Below are 24,642 nucleotides of genomic sequence, written 5' to 3'. Positions count from 1 at the left end.
CTTCACAGCTCGGGCACTGCACCACCATGGCACTTCACTAGGACTGCTCTCTTATCTTAGACCAAGTCAAACGTTTGCAGAATTTTAAGTTACTCTGATGAGACTCTCAATGTGGGCATTTGTTAGAATACTAACTTTATTGAGCTTCTGTAAATACCGACATTTGCCAAATAAGGTTACCATCTACTTATAAAGCATTTCAGACAGATAAACAGGAGGGGGCAGCAAAGCCATCTTTGACATTCCTCGTCTTTGTGGTGCTCTGCTCTGCAATGGGCGTTTTTTAGGAAAGGCACTACCAAGTGGGCATGGAAATGTAACTCTTTTAGGGCGGATGTCGAACTTTAATCGACGGCAGGGGTGGAGGTGGGATGTCGACTTTAGTGGACATCCAGGTGTAGAGGGTAATAATCAGCTGTATGTGTCGACCAAACTCACCACCACGTTATGGGGAGACCCTCTTTGCTAGGAGGACTTTGACTGGACATCGAATCCCCCATGCATGTGTGAAAGGAGCGTAGAGCAAACAACGTCTAGAATGGCACCGACGTCCGGCGAATGTGCAAACCAAAATACTCTGTGTGTGCATTGTTTATTTACCGTTATTTGTTTGCTTTTTGCGTATTATTACTGACTCAGACTCTGACTTATCAAACTCCGATTTTGATGCAAGTGATCTGGAAATCAAAAACGAAAAGGCAGGCAAGCATTGCCGCACACAGGTTAGGGTTTGTATATAGAGGTGCATCTCGATAAATTAGAATATCATCGAAATGTTAATTTCAGTAATTCAATTCAAAAAGTGAAACTCATATATTATACAGATTCATTACACACAGAGTGATAGATTTCAAGCGTTGCCACACACGTGTGCAGCTAGATGGCTTAAAGAATAGCAATACCACGCCAGACCAGGGGGTGGCGAGCTGCACTAACTCCCTCTCTCTCTCTCTAGGAAATCCCAGTAGTTGCCGGCGTGTTTGATGATGTCACTTCCGGTCCCGGCGACATCACTTATTGCCGCCATCGATGACGTCACTTCCTGTCAAGACCTGTACAACTACCATTTTTTCCCCAACTTAAGTCAGTTCTGTTTTGGACATCGTACCATACACAGCTAAACAAAAAATGACCCATTTTGCAGCCAGGGATACTACACGGGTGGCTGCCCCAAACCTTTGACGTCCCCGAGTCTTTTTGTGACAGTGTTTATTTCTTTTCATTTTGCCGATTATGGCATACAGGTAATGAAAACCCAAAATTCAGTATCTCAGAAAATGAGAATATCATGAAAAAGTTCAATCTTGTAGATTCCTGGTGTCCCACTCTACTCTGCTAATTAACCCAAAACACATGCACAGGGGTCCTGAGCCTTGAAATGGTCTCTCAGTCTGGTTCAGTAGGCCCCACAATCAGACGGATGACTTGACGGTTGTCCAGAAGACAGTCATTGAGACCCTCACTCCACAAGGAGGTCATCGCTAAAGACGCTGGCTGTTCATAGAGCACGGTGTCTAAGCAAATTAATGGAAAGTTGGGTGGAAGGAGAAAAGGTGCACAAGCAACAGGGATAATGGCTGCCTTGAGGAGATTGTGAAGAATTTGGGGGAGATTCCCAAGGAGTGGACTGCGTCAAGAGCCACCACTCACAGTCAGACGTGTGTATCGGGGACGTGGGCTACAACTGTCGGAGCATTCCTGGTGTCGAGAGCCACTCCTGAACCAGGGACAACATCAGAAGCGTCTTACCTGGGGGCTAAGAAGAACATGGACTGGACTGTTAACAGCTCAGTGGTCCAAAGTCCTCTTTTCAGATGGAAGTCAATTTTGCATTTCATTTGGACATCAAGGTCCCAGAGTCTGGAGAGAAAGAGTGGAGAGGCACAGAACCCCAAGTTGCTTGAGGGTCCAGCGTGACGTTTCCACAGTCAGTGATGATTTGGGGAGCCATGTCACCTACTGGTGTTGATCCACTGTGTTTTATCAAGTCAGAGCAGCCAGACGTCTACCAGGAGATTTTAGAGCACTTCATGCTTCCTTCTGCTGACAAGCTTTATGGAGATGCCGATTTTCCAGCAGGACTTGGCACCTGCTCACACTACTAGAAGTCCCAATACCTGGTTTAATGACCATGCCGTGCATCACTGGGCTTAATTGGCCAGCAAACTCACCTGACCTAAACCCCATAGAGTATCTATCAAGAGGAAGAGGAGGGACAACAGAGCCAACAATGCAGACGAGCTGAAGGCCGCCATCAAATCATTCTGGGCTTCCATAACACCTCAGGAGAGCCTCAGGCTGACCGCCTCCATGCCACGCCACATTCATGCAGAAGAAGCCCAGACCGGAGTATCGAGTGCCTACATGGACAGACTTTTCAGTAGGCCAACATTTCTGTATTAAAAATCATTTTTTTTTATTGGCCTTATGTAATATTCTAATTTTCTGAGATACTGAATTTGAAGTTTTCATTACCTGTAGGCCACAATCAGAAAAATGAAAAGAAATAAAAACGCTAGAAATACATCATTCTGTGTGTAACGAATGTATAGAATATACGAATTTCACTTTTTGAATTGAATTATTACTGAAATAAATTAACTTTTCGATTATATTCAAATTTATTGAGATGTACCTGTAAGTAATACAAGTATGTAAGTAGTGTTACAGCCGATCTTAAAAAGCTAATATTTAATGTTAAATGCATATCGTGTTTGCTTTATACGCTTTTTAGAAAACAGCGTTTGGGGGGAAATGAAAAAATTAAATTAGCCCTGAAAGAGTTAAAAAAAGGATCTTGCTGTACTTACACCAACCAGTCCACAGCCAGGATGAGCGAGATGTCATTGGTGGGCAGACCCACCGCTTCAAGGATGATTGCAAGAGTCAGGACGCCCCCTGCTGGGATACCAGCTGCACCTACGCTTGAAGCCGTAGCCGTTACCCTGCGGGGTGCAGAAAGAATACACCATAAGAACACGTGCCAGGGAAGTAGACTTTCCACCGGGGTGCCACACAAAACCCGTCCGACTACTTACAGGATGGTGATGACCTGAATGAAGTTGAGAGGATAGTTGTTGAGTTGAGCGATGAAGACTGCCGCAACACACTGGAAAAGCGCTGCTCCATCCATGTTGACAGTGGCACCGATGGGTAGAATGAAACGGCTGATGCGCTTGGAGACGTGGTTCTTCTCCTCAACACACTTCATCATGAGGGGCAGAGTGGCTGAGCTGTACAGACAAAAAAAAAAAAAAAAAAAGTGAGCTGTGCCCCTTGCCAATATTATGGATGTTCTCCCGAGGTTACCGGGCACATGCAGTTACCTGGAGGATGTGCCAAAGGCAGTGGCCAGTGCTGCCACGATACCCCACAGGAAGGCGTAGGGGTTCTTGCGGGTAAAGATGAAGTAGATGACGGGCAAGACGATTAGGCCATGAATGATGTGGCCGATGATGCAGCAGATGATGTACTTGCCCAGGCTGGTGAAGAGCTGGACCACATCCTCCATTTCTACGATCTTCCCAGCCACCAGAAACATGATACCAAAGGGGGCATACCTGGCAAGGTGAGAAAGACAACGTGAAAGGAGCAGATGGATTATACATACCCACTCCAAAAAAAAAAAAACATTGTTTTCTAAATTTTTTGTATTGCAATTATAAATTGTTTGCCAGCAAAATGGGTGGGCTCCTGTTTTACTCCCGACATCGCATCACCCCCAGTGCTGGCTATTGGGAAGTCCTTGGGTCATCGACACTTAACTTCCCCAGAGGACAGCCAGCTTTCTACTGGTGATTCTCCAACCCATGGCATAGCAGCATAGTGGTCAGCATTGCCACCTCACATATCCATAATCTGGTCAGGGACCATGTGGAGTCGTCAAATGCCCTCCATGTCTACAGGGGGTACCAGTTTTCTTCAAATATCACAAAACTAGACAAGTTAGGATAATCAGGGCGTCTATATTTCCCCATGAGGGTGGTAAAGAGTGGACTCTGCAATGGACCACCACCCTTAACGGACTTAAACCGGCTTGACCAAGTTATGCTGGGAGGTCTCCTTTACCATGGGACCCCCTGAGGGGCAGGTCCCCCTGAAGGGACGCCTTTCATCTCTCTAGTAGAGGAAATGCCATCCAAATAAAAGCCATATCCCTCATTTGTCACTTATAAGAGACTCCGGATTTTATTCACAGATGACTCATAAGAGATAAAGAACAAAGGAGGGCACCACAAGGGTCAAGTCCTCCACTGAGCAATGGGATCTGCTGGAATACGGTGGCTGGTATTTCAACCGATTTTTTTTTTGTCTGTGAATTAATTAATGTGTTGTCACCACACCTTTCTGGTCAAAATCATTCCATGTGCGCTGACAGAGCAAATGATTAGAAACATCTGGAACATTATCTAATCAGCCAATCATGTGGCAGCAGCACAATGCATAAAAACTTGAGGTCCAGGTCAGAATATTCAGGTAATTTTCACATCACACACCAGGATAAGGAATAAAATGGGATCTCTGTGGCGTCAACCGTAGCGTGATTGTTGGTACCAGATGGGCTGGTTTAAGTGTTTCTGTGACTGCTGAACTTCTGGAATTTTCACACAAAGCAGTCTCCAGAGTTTACTCAAAATAGTGCCAAAAAAGGAAAATAAAAACCATCCATCGATTGGAAATTCTGTGGATGGAAACCCCTTGTTGATGAGAGGGGTCAGAATGGACAGACTGGTTGAAGTTGGTAGAGGGGCTGTGGCAGCTCTGATCACAACTCGGAAAGGAATCTCAGAATGCACAACACATTGGACCTTGAGGTGGATGGGCTACAACTGCAGAAGAGCATGGAAACGTGGAAAGTGGAGGCTGCAGTGGGGCACGGGGTTCACCAAAGCTGGACAGATGAAGACCTTTGGGGGCGGAGTAGCCCGGTCACATGACCCTCGATTTCTTTAGAGGAGCACATACGGTAGGATTAGAATTTGGCAACAGCAGCCCCAGTCCATGCACCCAGTTTGACAGGCCAGGCTGGGTGGGGGTAATGGTGTGGAGAAAGTTGTCTTGGCACAATTTGGGCCTGTTAATACCAAATCGGTGACCTCAGTACCACAACCTATTGGAGTATTGTTTCTGACCATGTGCATCTAAAGTCTTTTTAAGAGTCCTGGCACTTCCCGTTTGCGAGACATGGATGCTATCCAGTGCCCTGAGATGGAGACTGGACTCCTTTGGTACTGTGTCTATTTGGAGAATCCTTGGGTGCCGCTGGTTTGACTTTGTGATGCTCACGGAGTCCCGAATGAGGCATATTACCTACATTGTGAGGAAGCGTCAGTTCTGGCACTACAGCCATGTGGCGCGATTCCCTCACTGTTGAGGACCAGAGTGGCTGGACCAGGCCAGGCCAAGGGGATGGCAGACAGACGGATGGCTATTTCTGGACAGTGGGACTGGACCACGTGTCTGTCTAGGGTTGTTGCCAACTGGAATCCCGAGCCGTTTTGTCATCTGGTGGGTGTGGTAATGCACTGTACCAGTACATGCCCCCCAAACCTGACCAGACCTGATGTGCATCCCTTCACGTCCATAATTTACCCATTTCTGTAACAGGATTCTCTGAGTCACGCTAGACGATTGTTCATCTGAATCAGTCTCACTCCCATGTGGGGTCCCCCAGGGTTCCATTTTAGGGCCACTACTTTTTTTCAATTTATATCTTGCCTTTAGGTGCAATTTTTAGAAAACATGCAATTTCATATCACCTATATGCTGACGACTGCCAAATTTATTTTTCCCTCAAGCCAACGGACTCCACCAAACCTCTCCTCGACTGTCTATCTGACATTAAGGACTGGCTGGCTGTAAACTTTCTTCACCTGAACGATTCAAAAACCGAGGTCATTGTTTTTAGCCCCGACTGCAAACGGACCCCACCCCTTGGCCTCGACTCTCTTCCCATTCCAGTAACTTCGTCTGTCTCCAATCTTGGAATCAAAATGGATACGGTCCTGAAAATGGATGCTCAAGTCAACAGCACAGTAAAATCCTGCTTTTTCCATCTCAGGCGAATCGCCAAACTCAAGCCTATTCTGTCTAACCACCTCCTGGAGTCAGTAATCCATGCATTCATTACGTCCCGGCTCGACTACTCTAATTCCTGCCTTTATGTTATCATTAAAGCCACTCTTTCTAGACTCCAACTGGCTCAAAATGCGGCTGCAAGGCTTCTAACTGGAAGCAGCAGAAGCCAACACATTACACCGATTTTAAAAACCCTACACTGGCTGCCGATTAGATTCAGAATCGATTTTAAGATACTCCTCTTAACCTATAAGGCGCTAAACGGTCTAGCCCGCATATTTGAGTGTCTTGCTCCATCGTCACAATCCTCTTCGTGTTCTTAGATCCGCAGGTCAGCTGCTCCTAACCGTTCCCAAGGCACGTTTTAAAGCTCGTGGTGAAAGGGCTTTCTCCGTCTGTGCACCCTTAGTGGTTAGGCAAGCTGCCTTAGTCGCCACATTTAAATCACGCCTAAAAACGCACTTCTTCACATTGGCTTTTAATTCTTAACCTGTCTCATTTCCACTTGCTTCTTCCTATTTCTCAGTTTTATTGGGTCCTCTGACCCGTTTTTAGTATCTCTGTTTTAATTCTCTCTTAATGTTTGTTTTTAATATTTTGCCTTTAGTCCTGCTTCTTTTTTAACTGTACAGCACTTTGGTCAGTTGTAATGCTGTGCTTTTAAGCGCTCAACAAATAAAATGGTATGGTATGGTATCCCTTAAAGGCAACTTCCAACATGACAAGGCACCACGTCAAAAGAGCAAACTGATTCCATGAATGGGACAATGAGTTTCAGGGTTGTTTTAGTGGCCTTCCCAGTCACCGGATCCCAATCCAGTAGGACACCTTTGGGAGGTGGTAGAAGAGAAGATTCATGGCATGAATGTGTAGTGGACAAATCTGCAGAAACTGTGTGATGCCATCATGTCAACACGGACCCCCAATCTCAAACAGTATCCAAAAACTCCTGGAATTCACTCCACAAACAACGGAGTATATTTTGAGAGCAAAGGAAGTCCTACCCCGTATTAGTGGGAGTGGAGGTCTGTGAGAAGACAGGCTTTTAGATCAAGCATCTTGGCTATGAATTTCTGATCTGATTACTATTGGTGTGGAGTCTGCTTGTTCTTCCCGTGTCTGCATGGGTTTACTTCTCTGAAACTACATAAAGAGCTCTAAGCATTATGGGACACTTGGCATAAGTTTTACGCATTCCTTGTTATTTAGCATCAAACTAGGAGTTTACAAGCTGCAGCTTTCGTTACAGTAACTGACAATAACTGACAATCTGATGTGGAGTGTGGAGGTCACATAACATGGTGAGCTTCTTACAGAATTCTGCTTTAAATACGATGTCGGGCATAAGCTTCATCTCAGGCTTCTGTGTCCCTACAGTTCCTTGTCACTTACCACATGATCCAAGACACGAGCACCATGGTCCCCTCATTGAAGGAGTTGAAGAATTTAATGAGGATTTCTCCTTCTTCCCCCAGCTTCCTCAGTGCCACTCCAAACACTATGGCAAACACCACCAGGCCCAGGATGTTCATGCCCTCAACTTCCATTCCAACAGGAACCTTCAAAACAAACACACACAGGTTCTAATCCTGCAACTTAAAATGAAACACTAAGGCATGATGATCAGTCACATCCGATCTGACAAAGCAGGCATCGGGACTGCCAGGGCACTGTCAGCCACTCACCTTCTCCGTGACAATGGTGGTGTTGACAACAACTCCTGCCTCGGTGACATTCTTCTCCGTTGTGATCCATCGGTAGCTGGTGGCATACTGCAAAACACAAAATTCAAATCTGTTAGTAAAGTGCAGAACTTAAAACACGCCACTAGACTCTGTATGGTGACAATAAAGAAGATACATGTCCTCATCACAAGAGGGTTAAGAATGTCATGGATGCCTACAGACGTACTGAGCCTATGAGAGAATCATGGTGTGCAAGGTGGGCACCAGCCCACTCAAACTAGGCCAGTTCAAAGATGTCCTCATCACTGGGATGTGGACTGGATTTTTTGGAGAAAACTCATGGTGAGGACAAAATCAACACAGACAAGTGAGCAGGTGGGATTGTGCAGACGACATTTTTATTTGGAGCTTGGGGATGCTTGTTATTTGCCCAAGTAATGGCCGGTCAAGAGGGACTTCAGCATCCCCACTCGAAGAGGAGGGCTGCCGTGAAAGGAGGTTAAGGAATGGGGGATGCACTCACACTGGCACACGTTTAGTCTTATTGAAACATGACGAGAATTGGGATGTAAAGCTGAATGTGTTTGTAGGTTTGGCCGGCGTGAAATTCCCCACCGTTGAGCTTCCCCCTTGCCACATTTCACAGGGGATTTCCCATTTGTACAAGACAACAAAAATCATTGGCTGCCTTAGGTCCAAAACGAAGTTAGTGCTCACCAGGGCAGTGCCACGTATCTCCATTGACATACAGACACTCGTCCTCTTTATTAAGGTGGATAAGATGTACCGGTGTGTCTGTCTGGTTAGTATGTCTCAGTTACGGGGTAAACCATTTGGTATGCGATTCGCAAAAGCAGTGTTAAGGCTTTGTGATGCACCACCTGTTGGAATGACAAATGCAATGCATTTATTCCTACATGCATTCCAAAATAAACTTCTAACAGATGGTGCATAGGAAACATTAATGCGAAATACGTGGAGGTCAACATTGAATGCTTAGAGTTCAAGCCCCTCCTATACAGGCAGCATATCTAGCAGACGTGTATTATCTATGTACCCCTTCTCTCCACACACACACACACACACACACACAGAGTGAAGTTAGAAATTATTCAGACCCTTCACTTTCTCTGCTTTGCGTTGCCAATTTAATTGTAAATGGAGATACATTTGCTATTTTTGCCCATCAACCCACACTCAATAAATAACCCAAAAGGACAAATTTAACACATTTTCTGGTTTGCAGTTTATTAAAAACCAGAAACCGAATTTTCTCCTTCATATACTAAATATTCAGACCTTTAATTCAATGTTAATGAGAATTCAAATCCTAACATTTTTCTATATCCTAACTACAGGGTCACGGGGGGTCTGCTGAAGCCAATCCCAGTCAACACTGGGCGCAAGGCAGGGCGCCAGCTCACCGCAAGGCACACAAACACCCACATGCCAGGGACAATTTAGAATCACCAATACACCTAACCTGCCCGTCTTTGGACTGTGGGAGGAAACCCACGCAGACACGGGGAGAACATGCAAACTCCATGCAAACTCCTGGGAAGCGAACCCGGGTCTCCTAACTGCGAGGCAGCAGCACTACCCACTGTGCCACCAAGCCGCCCCCTGTAGTATACAGCTACAGCTGACCAAAAAGTGATTTTCAGATGCCATAGACCACCAAAAAAAAAAAAATAAATAAAAATGTGTACTCACCGACTGAAATGCAGCAGACACCAGATTCGATGGGAATATATTCCTGTGGAAAAAGAAGGACAGAGACTCAGTCATGTAACTGGTGTTCATCATGCAGCACACACTGTAGCCACCTGCATTTATTTAAAGCACCACACTGCCCTTTACTATGTCATAAAAGCTACATACAAGCAAAGCACACAGCGCCATTTATATCCAAACGAGTAAAATCAGTTTGTTCGTAGCAATCAATCAATCCACCAGAAGGTGGCACCAAACTCCACAAACCTGAAACACATTGAATCCAATTGCACTAATCTTCATTTCCATGACAGTCATTACTCCCACAAAACTAAAGCACTCTGATTTCAACGCTTCTGCATCCATAAAGGGCAGTAGCATGGTGGCACAGTGGGTACTACTGCTACCGGACAGATCTAGCAATTCACAAACCTGGTCATTGTCTGACTTTGTCTACATTCTCTGGTGTTTGTGTGGATTTTCCCTCCCAGTGTCCCCAGACCCACACTTTAGGTTTATGCTAGCTTTATAGCTCTTCACTTTTGCAACCCGTCCTGCTATGCTTGTTCAAAACAGTCCCTAGACCGATATATTACTCAATTACATTGACCTCCTTTGTAAATCACTTTGGATAAAAAGCATCTGTCAAGCAAATAAATAGAAATGGAGATGTACTGCAGAGCGGGCATTAAGCCAACAGGTGGTGCCAAATCCCACACTTCTCAGGCTCAGAATCTGCCCTAATAAAAGGGGAAGTGTTTGTGTGGCCGCCATCCTAACAGATGGTGCATCACAACCATCTGTAGTAATGAACTGCACCGCATTTATTATTTCAACTGGCGGCATATCATTAAATTTCAACACTAATTGAATAATTGTATCTGTGTCGCAGTGTCCTTCCGGTTGCTATGTTTGTCATTCCAACATATGGCGCATCACAAACATCTGCAGTCATAAATTGCACTGTTTTTATCATTCCAACAGAAGGCACATCATTACACGGACAGAATCATTTTATTTGTGTTACTGTGTGTCCACCATTCCAACAGATGGTGCATCACAAACATCTATAGTAATGAATTGCACCCTTATCATTCCAACAGGTGTATCATTAAATATTAAGCATTGATGGAATAAATTGTATCTGTGTATGTTAGTCATTCCAACAGATGGAGCATCACAAACATCTGCAGTCATAAATTGCACTGTTTTAATCATTCCAACAGAAGGCACATCATTACACGGACAGAATCATTTTATTTGTGTACCTGTGTGTCCACCATTCCAACAGATGGCGCATCACAAACATCTATAGTAATGAATTGCACCCTTATCATTCCAACAAAAGGTGCATCATTAAATATTAACACTGATGGAATAATTGTATCTGTGTCCCTGTGTCCGTCCGGTTGCTATGTTTGTCATTCCAACAGATGACGCATTAAGAACGCCTGTAGTAATTAACTGTACTGTATTTATCATTCCAACAGATGGAGCATCACAAACATCTGCAGTCATAAATTGCACTGTTTTTATCATTCCAACAGAAGGCACATCGTTACACGGACCGAATCATTTTATTTGTGTACCTGTGTGTCCACCATTCCAACAGATGGCGCATCACAAACATCTATAGTGTTGAATTGCACCCTTATCATTCCAAAAAAAGGTGCATCATTAAATTTCAACAATAATTGAATAATTGTATCTGTGTCGCAGTGTCCGTCCGGTTGCTATGTTTGTCATTCCAACAGATGATGCATCAAGAACGCCTGTAGTAATTAACTGTGCTGTATTTATCATTCCAACAGATGGCGCATCACAAACATCTATAGTAATGAATTGCACCCTTATCATTCCAACAAAAGGTGCCTTCATTAAATATCAACACTAACTGAATAATTGTATCTGTGTCCCTGTGTATGTCCGGTTGCTATGTTTGTCATTCCAACAGATGACGCATCAACGCCTGTAGTAATTAACTGTACTGTATTTATCATTCCAACAGAAGGCACATCATTGCACTAATAGAATAATTGTATCCGCGTACCCGTGCGTCAGTCCAGTTGCTACGTTTGTCTTTCCAACAGACGGTGCATCACATTCATTAACACTGCTTTGACAAATCTCATACCAAACGGCATATAAAAAGAGAGGCACATGCATTGTATTTGTCATTGTAGTAATGCATTTTCTTATTTTCTTAAGTTTGTGATGTGCCACGTGTTGGAATGACAAATGCAATGCATGTTATGACTACATACCGAGGTCTGCGTTGAGGACTTTGATTCCATCTCATCTTAGACGGGTAGTACAGCTAGTCCAGGGGTCCTCAATCACGGTCCTGGAGAGCCGCAGTGGCTGCAGGATTTTGCTCCAACCCAGTTGCTTAATAAAAAGCACTTATTGCTAAAGTAACACTTCTGCTTCACTTTAGTGATTTTTGAGCCCTTATTGCTTAATTTTGTCTTAAACAGCTATTTTAATTGCTCCTTATTATCAATAACATGCAAATGACAAGAGAGAGCAGCATTTCTCCATTTAGCTTATTTACATTTACACCTGTGTGTATTTATCTGCACTATTGGGTTTAATTAAATACTTGGAAGAAAAATGAAGAGAAAAAAGTGAAGGACTGAGAATTACTCGTCCATTTTAGCCTTCAAATCATTTGCATGATAGAAAGGGAAAGAAAATCTAGGATATGAGAATGACCTGACATAGCAGAGTTAATTTAATTTCTAATTAAGCAACCAGGTCAGAACAAAAACCTGCAGCCACTGCGGCTCTCCAGGACTGGGATTGAGGACCCCTGAGCTAGTCCTATGTAAAAATGGTAAATGTCTCATGGGTTAGAGTGTTTTGATGACATAGAGAGTAACCCAAACCCGAATAACACTTGGGACAGCGTTCAGATGTGGATTAAATAATATCATTCACAGCAATCAGTCCCCCACAGGCAGCTAAAAGACATGAATTTTTGGATGTGTTCTGCCACTCTGCATCTCATCAATATTCATGAGTGGGGTGGAGCCTTCAACCAAAACACACAATGGTATGTCAACGAGAAGCAAACAAACTGCAACTGAACCACTGCTTGAATGACAAGAGAGTGTGCGGACAATATGAACTGCTCAGCAGCCGTCGACACTGGCAGAGAAACTGATGACGCACAAGGCATTTTAACTTGAGTGGCGTAACGCTGGGCGGCGGGATGAAGTATCTGCAGGGCAAAAAGGCAAAATGTTTGCCATCAAGCGGGAGATCAAGAAGTAGGCCACCTAAGCACTGCTCAGAATGCCAGGGTCAGGGGTAAACGCTTCGGAAGTCAGTTAGCCGCGGGGTGTAGTAGGCTACAAGGCGCACATCGATCACGTGGATCAGGTACGGACGTCTCAACTTCTCATGCACAAGCAGCAGAAATAAAAAAAAATAATACGAAGAAGAAAAGTGCACAAAGAAACACAACTGCGATGTCGGGCTGTATGTTGGCAACAGTCTGAACACCTGTCATACAAAGGACGTGTAGAGCAGTGGACACTCGACGGGTCTTTCCTTCTGTATTTATATTGACGTTTTGGTGTTTATACGTAATAACATTTTTTTCTTGTTGAAAACAATTCCACATTTTTGGCTCTTTTTCCCCACTCGAATCGCACTGCAATCACTTCTGCCTCAATGTATCTGTACAGAGTGGCCAGGCTGGTTGGCGCTGCCCGCACGACAACAGTTTAGAGGTGACCAGGCTATTCTGCCCAAAACAGTTCTTCTATTCCTATTCAACTAAATTTCTCCATAAGGACCCTGGAAGTTCAAATCCCACTGCAGCTACAGGAGTAACTGCCCCCTGTCTGCAGGACGGTGAACTGCGTGCACTTCTAACAGGCAGTGGAGCCGTCAATCTGTCGAATGAAGATAAAGGCCCAGGGGAGCTGATGGAGGCTGGCGCTGTGCATCAGTCGGGGAGGAGCTGGGTGGCCGAGTGACCCACTTCTGCCAGTCTGGGGATTGTCTACCGGGACTTAAAAACACCCAAGAGGTTTATTGCGCGCATTTTTAAACATTTTTCCTGTCCCCCTTTGCCTTTAGACGTTTATGTATAAGAATCCTGCTATTAATAATACATTTATATAGCGCCTTTCAACGTATTCAGAAAGTGTTGAAAGTGTTCAAGACCCCTTCACTCTTTCCACATCTTGTTAATGTGCAGCCTTTAACGTTTTTGATTTACTCTCATCTTCTTCCTGAATTAAGATCTGATACATAGAGAGCCCTGGCCCTCGGATTGGGCTAAAGGTTCACCTGCTAAAGCAAGGATGACAGAGGAGTGGCTTGGGGACAACTCTGGGAACGTCCCTTAGGTAGTCCAGCGATATTTCACCCCTCCAACTGATCACATCTCTGGAGAGATCCCAACAGTAGCTGTCCCACCGATGGTCTCCACCCAATTCTCACAAGGCTTGAGAAGATCTGCAGACAAAAACGGCAGAAAAATCCCCGAAATCCAGGCGTGCGACGCTTGTCACAACAAACCGAAGAAGAATCCCACCTGGAATCGTCGACAAAGGGGCTTCAGAGAATACTCAATGTGACATTTCAGTTTATTATTAAATAAATCTGGGGAAACATTCCAAAAGCACGTTTTTGATTGGTCATTATGGGGTATCGAGTGCTGCTAGGGTTCATAAATTTAAATATTAACACAAGGCAGCGACATAACAAAATGTGAAATACGCAAAGGGGTCTGAATACGCACCATATACTCCGGACCTGCCACTTATTTCTTCTAATTTACACCAAGTGGCCATATATAATTAATATATATATATATAAATATATATATAATATATATATATAAATATATATATATAAATATATAAATATATATATAAATATATAAATATATATATATATATATATATATATATATATATATATATATTTGTGTATATGTGTTTATACTTACAGTAATACATTATTATTAGTAGTTTACCGTAGAAAAATGCTTATTTCAACATAAAAAGTTGTTAAAAACCCATAAACCCAATAGTTTTTCACACCACTGTATGTGTATGTATGTATGTATATATAAAAATATATATTATTATTATACATACACACATACATATATACACATACAGTGGTGTGAAAAACTATTTGCCCCCGTCCTGATTTCTTATTCTTTTGCATGTTTGTCACACAAAATGTTTCTGATCATCAAACACATTTAACCATTAGTCAAATATAACACAAGTAAACACAAAATGCAGTTTTTAAATGATGGTTTTATTATTTAGGGAGAAAAAAATCCAAACCTACATGGCCCTGTGTGAAAAAGTAATTGCCCCTGAACCTAATAACTGGTTGGGCCACCCTTAGCAGCAATAACTGCAATCAAGCGTTTGCGATAACTTGCAGTGAGTCTCTTACGCTCTGGAGGAATTTTGGCCCACTCATCTTTGCAGAATTGTTGTAATTCAGCTTTATTTGAGGGTTTTCTAGCATGAACCGCCTTTTTAAGGTCATGCCATAGCATCTCAATTGGATTCAGGTCAGGACTTTGACTAGGCCACTCCAAAGTCTTCATTTTGGTTTTCTTCAGCCATTCAGAGGTGGATTTGCTGGTGTGTTTTGGGTCATTGTCCTGTTGCAGCACCCAAGATCGCTTCAGCTTGAGTTGACGAACAGATGGCCGGACATTCTCCTTCAGGATTTTTGGTAGACAGTAGGATTCATGGTTCCATCTATCACAGCAAGCCTTCCAGGTCCTGAAGCAGCAAAACAACCCCAGACCATCACACTACCACCACCATATTTTACTGTTGGTATGATGTTCTTTTTCTGAAATGCTGTGTTCCTTTTACGCCAGATGTAACGGGACATTTGCCTTCCAAAAAGTTCAACTTTTGTCTCATCAGTCCACAAGGTATTTTCCCAAAAGTCCTGGCAATCATCGAGATGTTTCTTAGCAAAATTGAGACGAGCCCTAATGTTCTTTTTGCTTAACAGTGGTTTGCGTCTTGGAAATCTGCCATGCAGGCCGTTTTTGTCCAGTCTCTTTCTTATGGTGGAGTCGTGAACACTGACCTTAATTGAGGCAAGTGAGGCCTGCGGTTCTTTAGACGCTGTCCTGGGGTCTTTGTGACCTCTCGGATGAGTCGCTCTCGCCTTGGGGTAATTTTGGTTGGCCGCCACTCCTGGGAAGGTTCACCACTGTTCCATGTTTTTGTCATTTGTGGATAATGGCTCTCACTGTGGTTCGCTGGAGTCCCAAAGCTTTAGAAATGGCTTTATAACCTTTACCAGACTGATAGATCTCAATTACTTCAGTTCTCATTTGTTCCTGAATTTCTTTGGATCTTGGCATGATGTCTAGCTTTTGATGTGCTTTTGGTCTACTTCTCTGTGTCAGGCAGCTCCTATTGAAGTGATTTCTTGATTGAAACAGGAATGGCAGTAATCAGGCCTGTGGGTGGCTACGGAAATTGAACTCAGGTGTGATACACCACAGTTAGGTGATTTTTTAACAAGGGGCAATTACTTTTCACACAGGGCCATGTAGGTTTGGATTTTTTTCTCCCTAAATAATAAAACCATCATTTAAAAACTGCATTTTGCGTTTACTTGTGTTATATTTGACTAACGGTTAAATGTGTTAGGTGTGTGTTTTACTAGTGTGTGTATATATACACATATACATTATATATATATATATACATATATATATATATATATATATATATATATATATATATATATATATATATATATATATATATATATATATATATATATATATATATATATATATATATATATATATATATATATATATATATATATATATATATATATATACATACATATATACATATATACATATACATATACACATATACATATACACACACACACATATATACATATATATACATATACATATATACATATACATATACATATACATATACATAGACAGTCGCAATTCATAACGAAATGTGCATACGCTTTTCATTTGTCACTACGCGTGCTAGACAAGAGTTTGTTAGAACAATACGTATTATTTATAATAACTATAACAAGTGTAAATATTGACTAAAATGCAGTAAAAAGTCAATATGAATATAAAATAATGAACATTCAAGCAATACTGTACAGTAAATCATTAAATATACGTACATTGTACACTATGGTAGACAAAGAGTTTCCCGTTACAGTACCCAGATGATTTCTTACAAAGCCTGTTATTGGCTGAAAGTGGAGACTCAACCAATCAGAACGGGATTTTCATTCTCTTGGGCTCCGATTGGCTGCTGCTAAGGTGGTGTAATCTCGCACGTTCTCTGCGCATCGCATACCTTGCTTGTGGTCCGATTGTTGTGAGTAAACATTTCGTTTTAAGCCCTACGATGGCTCCCAAGCGTCCTGCATCTTCTAAGCCTTCTGGTAGTAGTGAGCCTAAAAGCGCCAGAGGAAGACCTTGACAATTCAGGAGAAGGCAAAACTCCTGGATACGCTTCGGGAAGGAAACAGTTACGTGGACGTCGCGCGCCATTACAAGTTGACATGTGTTTAAAGCGTGTGGGACGGGTATTTTAAGGCTTGAATTATAAAAAAAAAAAAATGTTTATTTATATGGTCTTTCTATATCACAGATTTGCACCGATCGCTGATGTGTCTGGAACGTCCTTCCATGAAGGCGGGGGATCACTGTAATAACTAAAGGCTCCCATGCTGGAGGGGTTAAATTGGGTCACGGTAAAAAATAGAAAGCAGGTGGGCAAGCTGAGACAGCCAGTGTGTGCCAGTCCTCTCTGGGGGTGTTGGAGTCTAGAATTCCCACTGCACTTGAACTCAGCCCTGGCATGAGGAGCATTTTGACACAAGACCAAACTTAACATACTTAATATAGTGCCTTTCTATAAAAAACTCTATCCCAAGACACATGAGCTCCCCAGCACCCTCTGTGTGTTTTACACCTTCAAGGGCACACGGCAATGAAGGACAGAATTGGAAAGTGGGCAGCCTTTGGGTGGACAGTCCAGTGCCTTAGCCACTATGCCACCCTACCGAGCAAGGACTGAGATTGAATAATGAATCCTGCATGAGGGACTCACTCTGCCAGTTTAACGGCATATTTTCTCGACCCATTCACGTTGGCGGGCTCTCAAAATGGGGAAAGGTGAGCAGCTGGACACTCTCGACACCGACCTCATTTATAGAGCCTTGACGACGTGCAAGAGGGATGGGAACGCTTGTTCTAGCCAGAGATCGTGGAGTAGTCTTCAAGGAGGACACAATTAAATAATAAATGGACAACACTGAGGGTCCAATGGATGTGGCCTCACAACTTTTAACTCCATCAGCCTGTGTGACGCATACCATCTCAAGGTGAAGAAATTTGGAGGCTCCCTCAATGTTGACAACGACAAACTAAGCAGACGCCAAGCAACTAAGCTGTGAGGGAACTGGCAGTCCATCTGAGGTGGGTCCAGTTGGGTCAAATGAGTTGAGTCATCCAGTTGGGTCGACCTTGAGTCCAGTTCTGCCGAAAGGATCACCAAGGAGTAGGACTTACAACTCTGAGTCAAAAGGCCCGGGGCGCTCACGCTAACCTTTATCTTTTTCCTTCCCTCTGCAGCACTGAGGAGATGCCCAGTGAGGGCAACTGACTCCGTCCCTTCCTGCCTTCAAAGCCTGTCACTCCTAGGAGGCGGCTGTCATGTTTTAGTCAGCATTTCTCCCCTGGCTGGGGTTCAGCGTTGTGTTTCATGTTAGTAATGTCCAAAAGTTCTGAGAATGAACCAAGTGGTGTCTTCCACAAAGTTTGCTGCTTCAGTGTTTGTAGGTCTTTTAGTCAGATGTTTCTGTGGTCTACTGAAGTAGAATTCCAAGCAGTTCAGAAGTTTTAAAGGTTTTATGGACAATGACATGAAGTTTATGCAAAGAGTCAAGATTCTTCTTCTTTCTTTTTCAAGACCTCTGCAATTCACCCTGACAGGCTGGCAATCAACTTCTGGGCCAAATCCTGCCCGATGGCAGCCCGTAATCAGTGCTTGGAGCTTGTCAGAATTGATGGGTTTTTGTTTGTCCACCTGCCTCTTGAGAATTGACCACAAGTTCTTATTTGGATTAAAGGTCTGGGGAGTTTCCTGGCCATCAAGGTTTTGTTCCCCGAGCCACTTAGTTCTCACTTTTGCCTTCTGACCCGGTGCTCCATCATGCTGGACTGTTCATTGTGGGTCACCAAAATGTTCTTGGATGGATGGGAGAAGTTGCTCTCGGTGGATGTTTTGGTCCCATTCTTTATTCATGGCTGGCAAAATCGTGAGCGAGACGACTCCCTTGGCCTGAGAAGCAACCCCACGTGACATGAATGGTCTCAGGATGCTTTATTGTTGGCATGGAAGCGCTCACCTGTTCTTCTCTGGACAAATCGGAAAGGGGATTCATCAGGGAGAATGACTTGACCCCAGCAGTCCAATCCCTGCACCTTTTGCAGAATATTAGTCTGTGCCTGATGTTCTTCTTGACTTCTTTGCTGCCCTTCTTGACACCCACCAGGCCATCCTCCTCCAAAAGTCTTCACTTCACTCACACCTGCCTGCTGCCACACCTGAGCCAGCTCTGCACTGGTGGTGCCCGCTGCTGAATCAACTTTAGAAGATGGTCGGTCATGGAGCTTGCTGGATTTTCTTAGGCGCCTTCTTCATAACATTTGAACCTCTCTCCTTGACGTTCTTGATGATCTGATAAATGGCTGATTTAGGTGAAATCTTACTAGCAGCAATAGCCTGGCCAGTGAAGCCCCTTTTTGTGTAAAGCCATGATGACTCCACGTGTTTCCTTGCAGGTAAGCTTGATAAACAGAGGGAGAAACAGGATTTCAAGCACCAGCCTCCTTTTAGAGTATCCAGTCTCCTATTCGAACTCAATCAGCGTGACAGAGTGGCCTCCAAACGTTGTCCGCGTCGTCACTATCACTCGTTTTAACGAGACGATCACTGAGATGACGTCAGCAGGTCCTTTGGTGGCAGGGCTGACATGGGTTTTTTGGCATGAAATTCATTTTAATGGCAAAGAGGGGACTTTGCAATTAATTAATTGCAATTCACCTGATCCCTCTTCAGAACATTCTGGAGTAGATGGAAATATGCCATCATAAAAACGGAGGCAGCCAACTTTATGAAAATTCATATTTGTGTCATTCTTAAAATGTAGCTGCCGACCTCCAGAGCTCCACTCCATCGAGGAGGTGGTCACTTCAGGTTACACGTCAATGACAACACCCGGTTACACTGTGGTTAAGATCAGGGCCGAGGGGGAGGAGTAATCGGACTCCAGTCGAGTGAACCATGTGACAAAAACCTGCAATCCGATTGGCTGTCCAGCAGAGCTACTGAATCACAGAGCCGTGGAGGTCTGCAGCAGGACCCCATCGCAGTTCTGCTGGGCTCCCGGCTCCCTATTAACCTGGAGAAGTCTGGAGAAAAATGAATCTCTGGAATCTGGACGGTGGTCTTGGTGGGGCGGCGGTTAGTGACGCGGTGTCTCTGCTGCGAGGAATTGGGTTTCTGTTGCTGAATGGATTACTTGGGGGCCATGTAGGCATTTGGGGGCTACTTACAGGCAAACAAAGTAAATGGAAGGCACTCCAGATGCCAAACATCTGTGTAAAGTACCACTTGGGATACGCCGAGTTCAACGTTTTCCAGATGAGGTCCACAGTTGTCCAGTGGTCCTTTCTGATCACGATTTTCAGTAGGTAAGGTGTTGCACGTTGGTCAGACATGCAGGCCTCTGTAATGCGACAAGAAATTCAAACTTCAGAGCTCACTACAAAAAGCTCAAAACCATTAGAAGAACAATCCCACCACCAAAGGGTCTAAATGCTGGATTAATTAAAGCGCCTCTGCCACTGTAGAAAATGCACAGAATTGCAAGAATAATCCCACCACTAGAGGGGCGCTGCTACTGGAATCAATAAGAAAGTCAACCCCCTGAAAGAACAGCTCCCCGGCCGCCCACTAGATATACTGCAGCCAAAGGGCTGAATAAGGGAAAGGCGCAAAAGCTGAAAACACATAAAAAAAATGGAAGAACAGACCCACCATTACATGGCGTAATTAATGGAGTCAAGAAAATACTCAAAACGGGAAACTCAACATTTAAAACAGACAAACCCCACCGATAGGATGGAGAAGTCATTGGGATAAACGAGAAAACTTAATGCAGAAAGCAGATAAAATTGGAATAACAAACCCAACACTAACGGATTAAAATAAGGGAACCCACTCACGGAGAAAACACGCCGCAATGAAAGATCACACCACTAGATGGCATAAGCTAATGGATTGAAGAAGATGTCCAAAGCAGAAAACGGAGGATATTAAAAGGTCAACCCTCACCATTACAGTGTGCAGCTAATGGGATAAATGGGCAACCCACTGCCCACAAAATGCAGAGAACTGGAAGCACAATCCCACCACTAGAGGGCACTGCTAACAGAATTCAGGAGGGAGCTACCCAAAGCAGAAAATGCATAGAATTGAAAGAAACGTCTGGGCACTAGTGGGCACAGCTTATGAATTAAATAAGGGGGGGGGGTCTCTCTTAAGCAGAAAATGAATAGAATTGAAAGAACAAACCCACCACAAGATGGTGTAGCTAATGGATTAAAGGAGATGCTCAAAGAAGAAGAGTCAAAACATTAAAAAGACATTCCTACCATTAGAGTGAGAATTTAATGGAATACATGAGAAAACTCTTACGGCAGAAAAATGGAAAGAGGACGCAGCCAAGGAGTTAAATAAAGCAGAAAACGCACAACATTGTAAACCCAATCCCACCACTAGAGGGTACAGTTTATGAATTAAATGATAGAATATGCAAAGCAGAACAACAACACATACAACTGAAGAAACAATCCCACCACTAGATGGCATATCTAACGGAATGAAGGATATGAAAACTCATGAAATTGAAAGATGGCATAGCTAATGAATTCAAGAAGATGCCCAAAGCAGAAAACTTTGGATGCTAAACGGGCAACCCCACCACTACATTGTGCAGCTGAGGGAATAAATGGGAAACCCACCGCCCAAAACAACAAAGAATAGAAAGAAACGTCTCTGCGCTAGAGGGCACAGCTTATGAATTAAACAAATTGGGGGGCTCCCTTAAGCAGAAAATGAATAGAATTAAAAGAACAATCCCAACACAAGATGGTGTAGCTAATGGATTAAATGAGATGTTCCAAGAAGAGTCGTCAAAACATTAAAATGACAATCCTACCACTAGAGTGGGCATTTAATGGAATCCATAGGAAAACTCTTACGGCAGAAAAATGGAAAGACAGACAATCCCACCACTAGAGGGCACCACTAATGTGGTTAATGAAGGAGAACCTGAAGCAGAAAATGCATAAAATTCCAAAGAAAGACAGATCACCAATTGAAGCTTTATGAATAATGGTTACTTTATTCGCGATCAATGATTGTTTTGGTAAAGCCATACTCAGTGTAATCATTAGATGAACGGTAAAAAAGTAAGAGCGAGGGGAGGATGACTTATTGAGGCACGCAGGTGAAACCACAATAGCACGCGGGCTCGATGTACTGTAGTGCGCGTCAACTTGATGTGAATTGCGCGATCACATTTGAAAAATATATCTTTTTAAGTTCTATTTAGTCCATATGTGTCAAACTCAAGGCCCACAGGCCACATCCGGCCCGGCGTGTAATTATATCCGGCCCGTGAGATCATTTTATATACTGTATTATTGTTATTAATGGCCCAGGGATATGAAGCGCTGGTAACACAATAAACTACAGATCCCATAATGCAGCACTTCAGCTGCCTTGTCGAACACTTACCGCGTTAATCAAGTCTAGCTTATGATGCTGTAAATTATTGCCAAGCTAGCCCACACGATGCCGAAGAGAAAAGGTGATTCTGAACATAGAGCCTTTAAAAACCGATGGGAGGCTGAGTATATGTTTACTGACATTGCCGGTAAACCCGTGTGTCTCATTTGTGGAGCTAATGTGGCTGTAATTACAGAATTTAATCTAAGACGGCACTATGAGACAAAACATCAAGATAACCTGAAAGACCTGAATGCAATGCACAAGATACAGAAAGCAGAAGAGTTAAAGAAGAATCTGACACTTCAGCAGACGCTTTTACCGTGCAAAATCACAAAGTGATTTCAAGTGAAGCTGCTTTTATGGGAGACACAAATGCACCAGTGCAACTTGCCCCACTTTCCCTGTTGCCAAGTAATGTTAAACCAAGTCGGCACTACGGTGTTCCCAAATACGCACTTTGCTGATAAACTGAGCGCACTGTGCACTGAGTTCGCACGGCGCTTTGGTGACTTTGAAGAATAAAAAAAGAATTTTGAGTTGTTTCGCAACCCATTTGCTGTCGATGTGGAAACTGCACCTGTGCAGATTCAGATGGAGGTGATTGAGCTGCAGTGTAATGGCACACTGAAGGCAAAGTACGATACTGCACGGCCCGCACAGTTTATTCCCTCCATTCACGCACAAATGCTCCAGCGCCTCGAACCTTGTGCATGTTTGGTAGCACATATCTGTGTGAGAAGCTCTTCTCAGTGATAAAGACTAACAAAACAGCACACAGGAGTCGCCTCACTGATGAGCACCTGCAGTCCATCCTGAGAATCTCCACAACACAGAACCTCACACCAAACAGAAACGAACTTGTGGCCAAAAAAAGATGCCAGGCGTCCAGCTCTAAAATGACATATGAGCAAAGACAACTGAATGATTTGATTTGTTATTGATGAAAAGAACACATTTTACTTATGTTTCCAGGTTTTGTTATGCACCATGTTCATATTTGAATTTGTATCATTTTGACAGGACATATTTTTATGGAGAGCAAAATCTTTTGGGACATTTAAAATTTAAGTTTCTTTTTTTATATAAAATTACATAAGAGTAAAGAAATTTGAATGTTTGTTCTTTTAACGTTTACTTTATTTCTAACTTGTATAATTTAGACAGGATATATTTTTATGGAGAGCAAAATATTAATATAAGTTATTAAAGGTTTGAGTTGATTTATTCCAGAATAATATTCTGTTGACCAAATAAAAATTCCTTCTATTTAAAATTTTAATAGAACTTGAACAGATACGATATTTGTGTGTATATATATATAAATAAAATATAAAATATATATATATATATATATAAAATATATATATAAAAATATATATATAAAATATATATATATATATATATAAAATAAAAATATATATATATATATATAAAATATATATATATATAAAATATATATATATATAAAATATATATATATAAAATATATAAAAATATATATAAAAATATATATATAAAATATATATAAAATATATATATATATATATATATATATATATTTATTTGTGGAGATAGAGATATATACACTGCTCACAAAAATTAAAGGAACACTTTAAAGAAACACATTAGATACATCAGATCTCAATATGAAGTTGGATATCTATACAAATAACGACAGGGCAATGTCTTAGGAACAAAAGGATGCCAAGTCTTTTAATGGAAATAAAAGTTTTCTGCCTACAGAGGACTCAATTGTGTAGACACCCTAAAATCAGAGTGAAATGAAGATGTGGCAGGCTAGTCCATTTTTTCAAAAACTTAATTTCTGCTACTCAAAATGCTTTTCAGTATCTTGTGTGGCCCCCACGAGCTTGTGTGCATGTTTGACAACGTCGGGGCATGTTCCTAATGAGACGACGGATGGTGTCTTGTGGCATTTCCTCCCAGATCTGTATGAGGGCATCCCTGAGCTGTTGTACAGTCTGAGGAGCAACCTGGCGGCGCCTAATGGACTGAAACATAATGTCCCACAGATGTTCTATTGGGTTTAAGTCAGGGGATCGTGAAGGCCATTCAGATGTTTCAATTCCTTCATCCTCCAGGTACTGCCTGGATACTCTTGCCACATGAGGCCGGGCATTGTCGTGCATTAGGAAGAAACCAGGACCTACTGCACCAGCGTAGGGTCTGACAATGGGTCCAAGGATTTCATCCTGATACCTAATGGCAGTCAAGATGCCGTTGTCTAGCCTATAGAGGTCTGTGAGTCGCTCCATGGATATGCCTCCAAGATCATC

The 24,642-nt window shown here is 42.8% G+C and overlaps 1 protein-coding gene across 1 annotated transcript in view; it reads right to left on the bottom strand.

Annotated features, from left to right (window-relative positions):
• The window catches only part of slc1a5 (solute carrier family 1 member 5), a 43,071-nt gene that overhangs the window by 2,995 nt on the left and 15,434 nt on the right, over nt 1-24,642 (bottom strand). Inside the window, exons 2-7 of the mRNA XM_039768053.1 lie at nt 9,477-9,519; nt 7,764-7,850; nt 7,471-7,637; nt 3,327-3,560; nt 3,039-3,233; nt 2,811-2,945 (exon numbers count right to left, since the gene is read on the bottom strand). Of these exons, the coding sequence (XP_039623987.1) occupies nt 2,811-2,945; nt 3,039-3,233; nt 3,327-3,560; nt 7,471-7,637; nt 7,764-7,850; nt 9,477-9,519 (861 nt within the window). The remainder of the gene's footprint in view (nt 1-2,810; nt 2,946-3,038; nt 3,234-3,326; nt 3,561-7,470; nt 7,638-7,763; nt 7,851-9,476; nt 9,520-24,642) is intronic.

The sequence above is a fragment of the Polypterus senegalus genome, chromosome 11 (assembly GCF_016835505.1).
Source record: "Polypterus senegalus isolate Bchr_013 chromosome 11, ASM1683550v1, whole genome shotgun sequence".
Classification (NCBI taxonomy): Eukaryota; Metazoa; Chordata; class Cladistia; order Polypteriformes; family Polypteridae; genus Polypterus; species Polypterus senegalus.
This window is presented reverse-complemented; position numbering and strand designations above follow the sequence as displayed.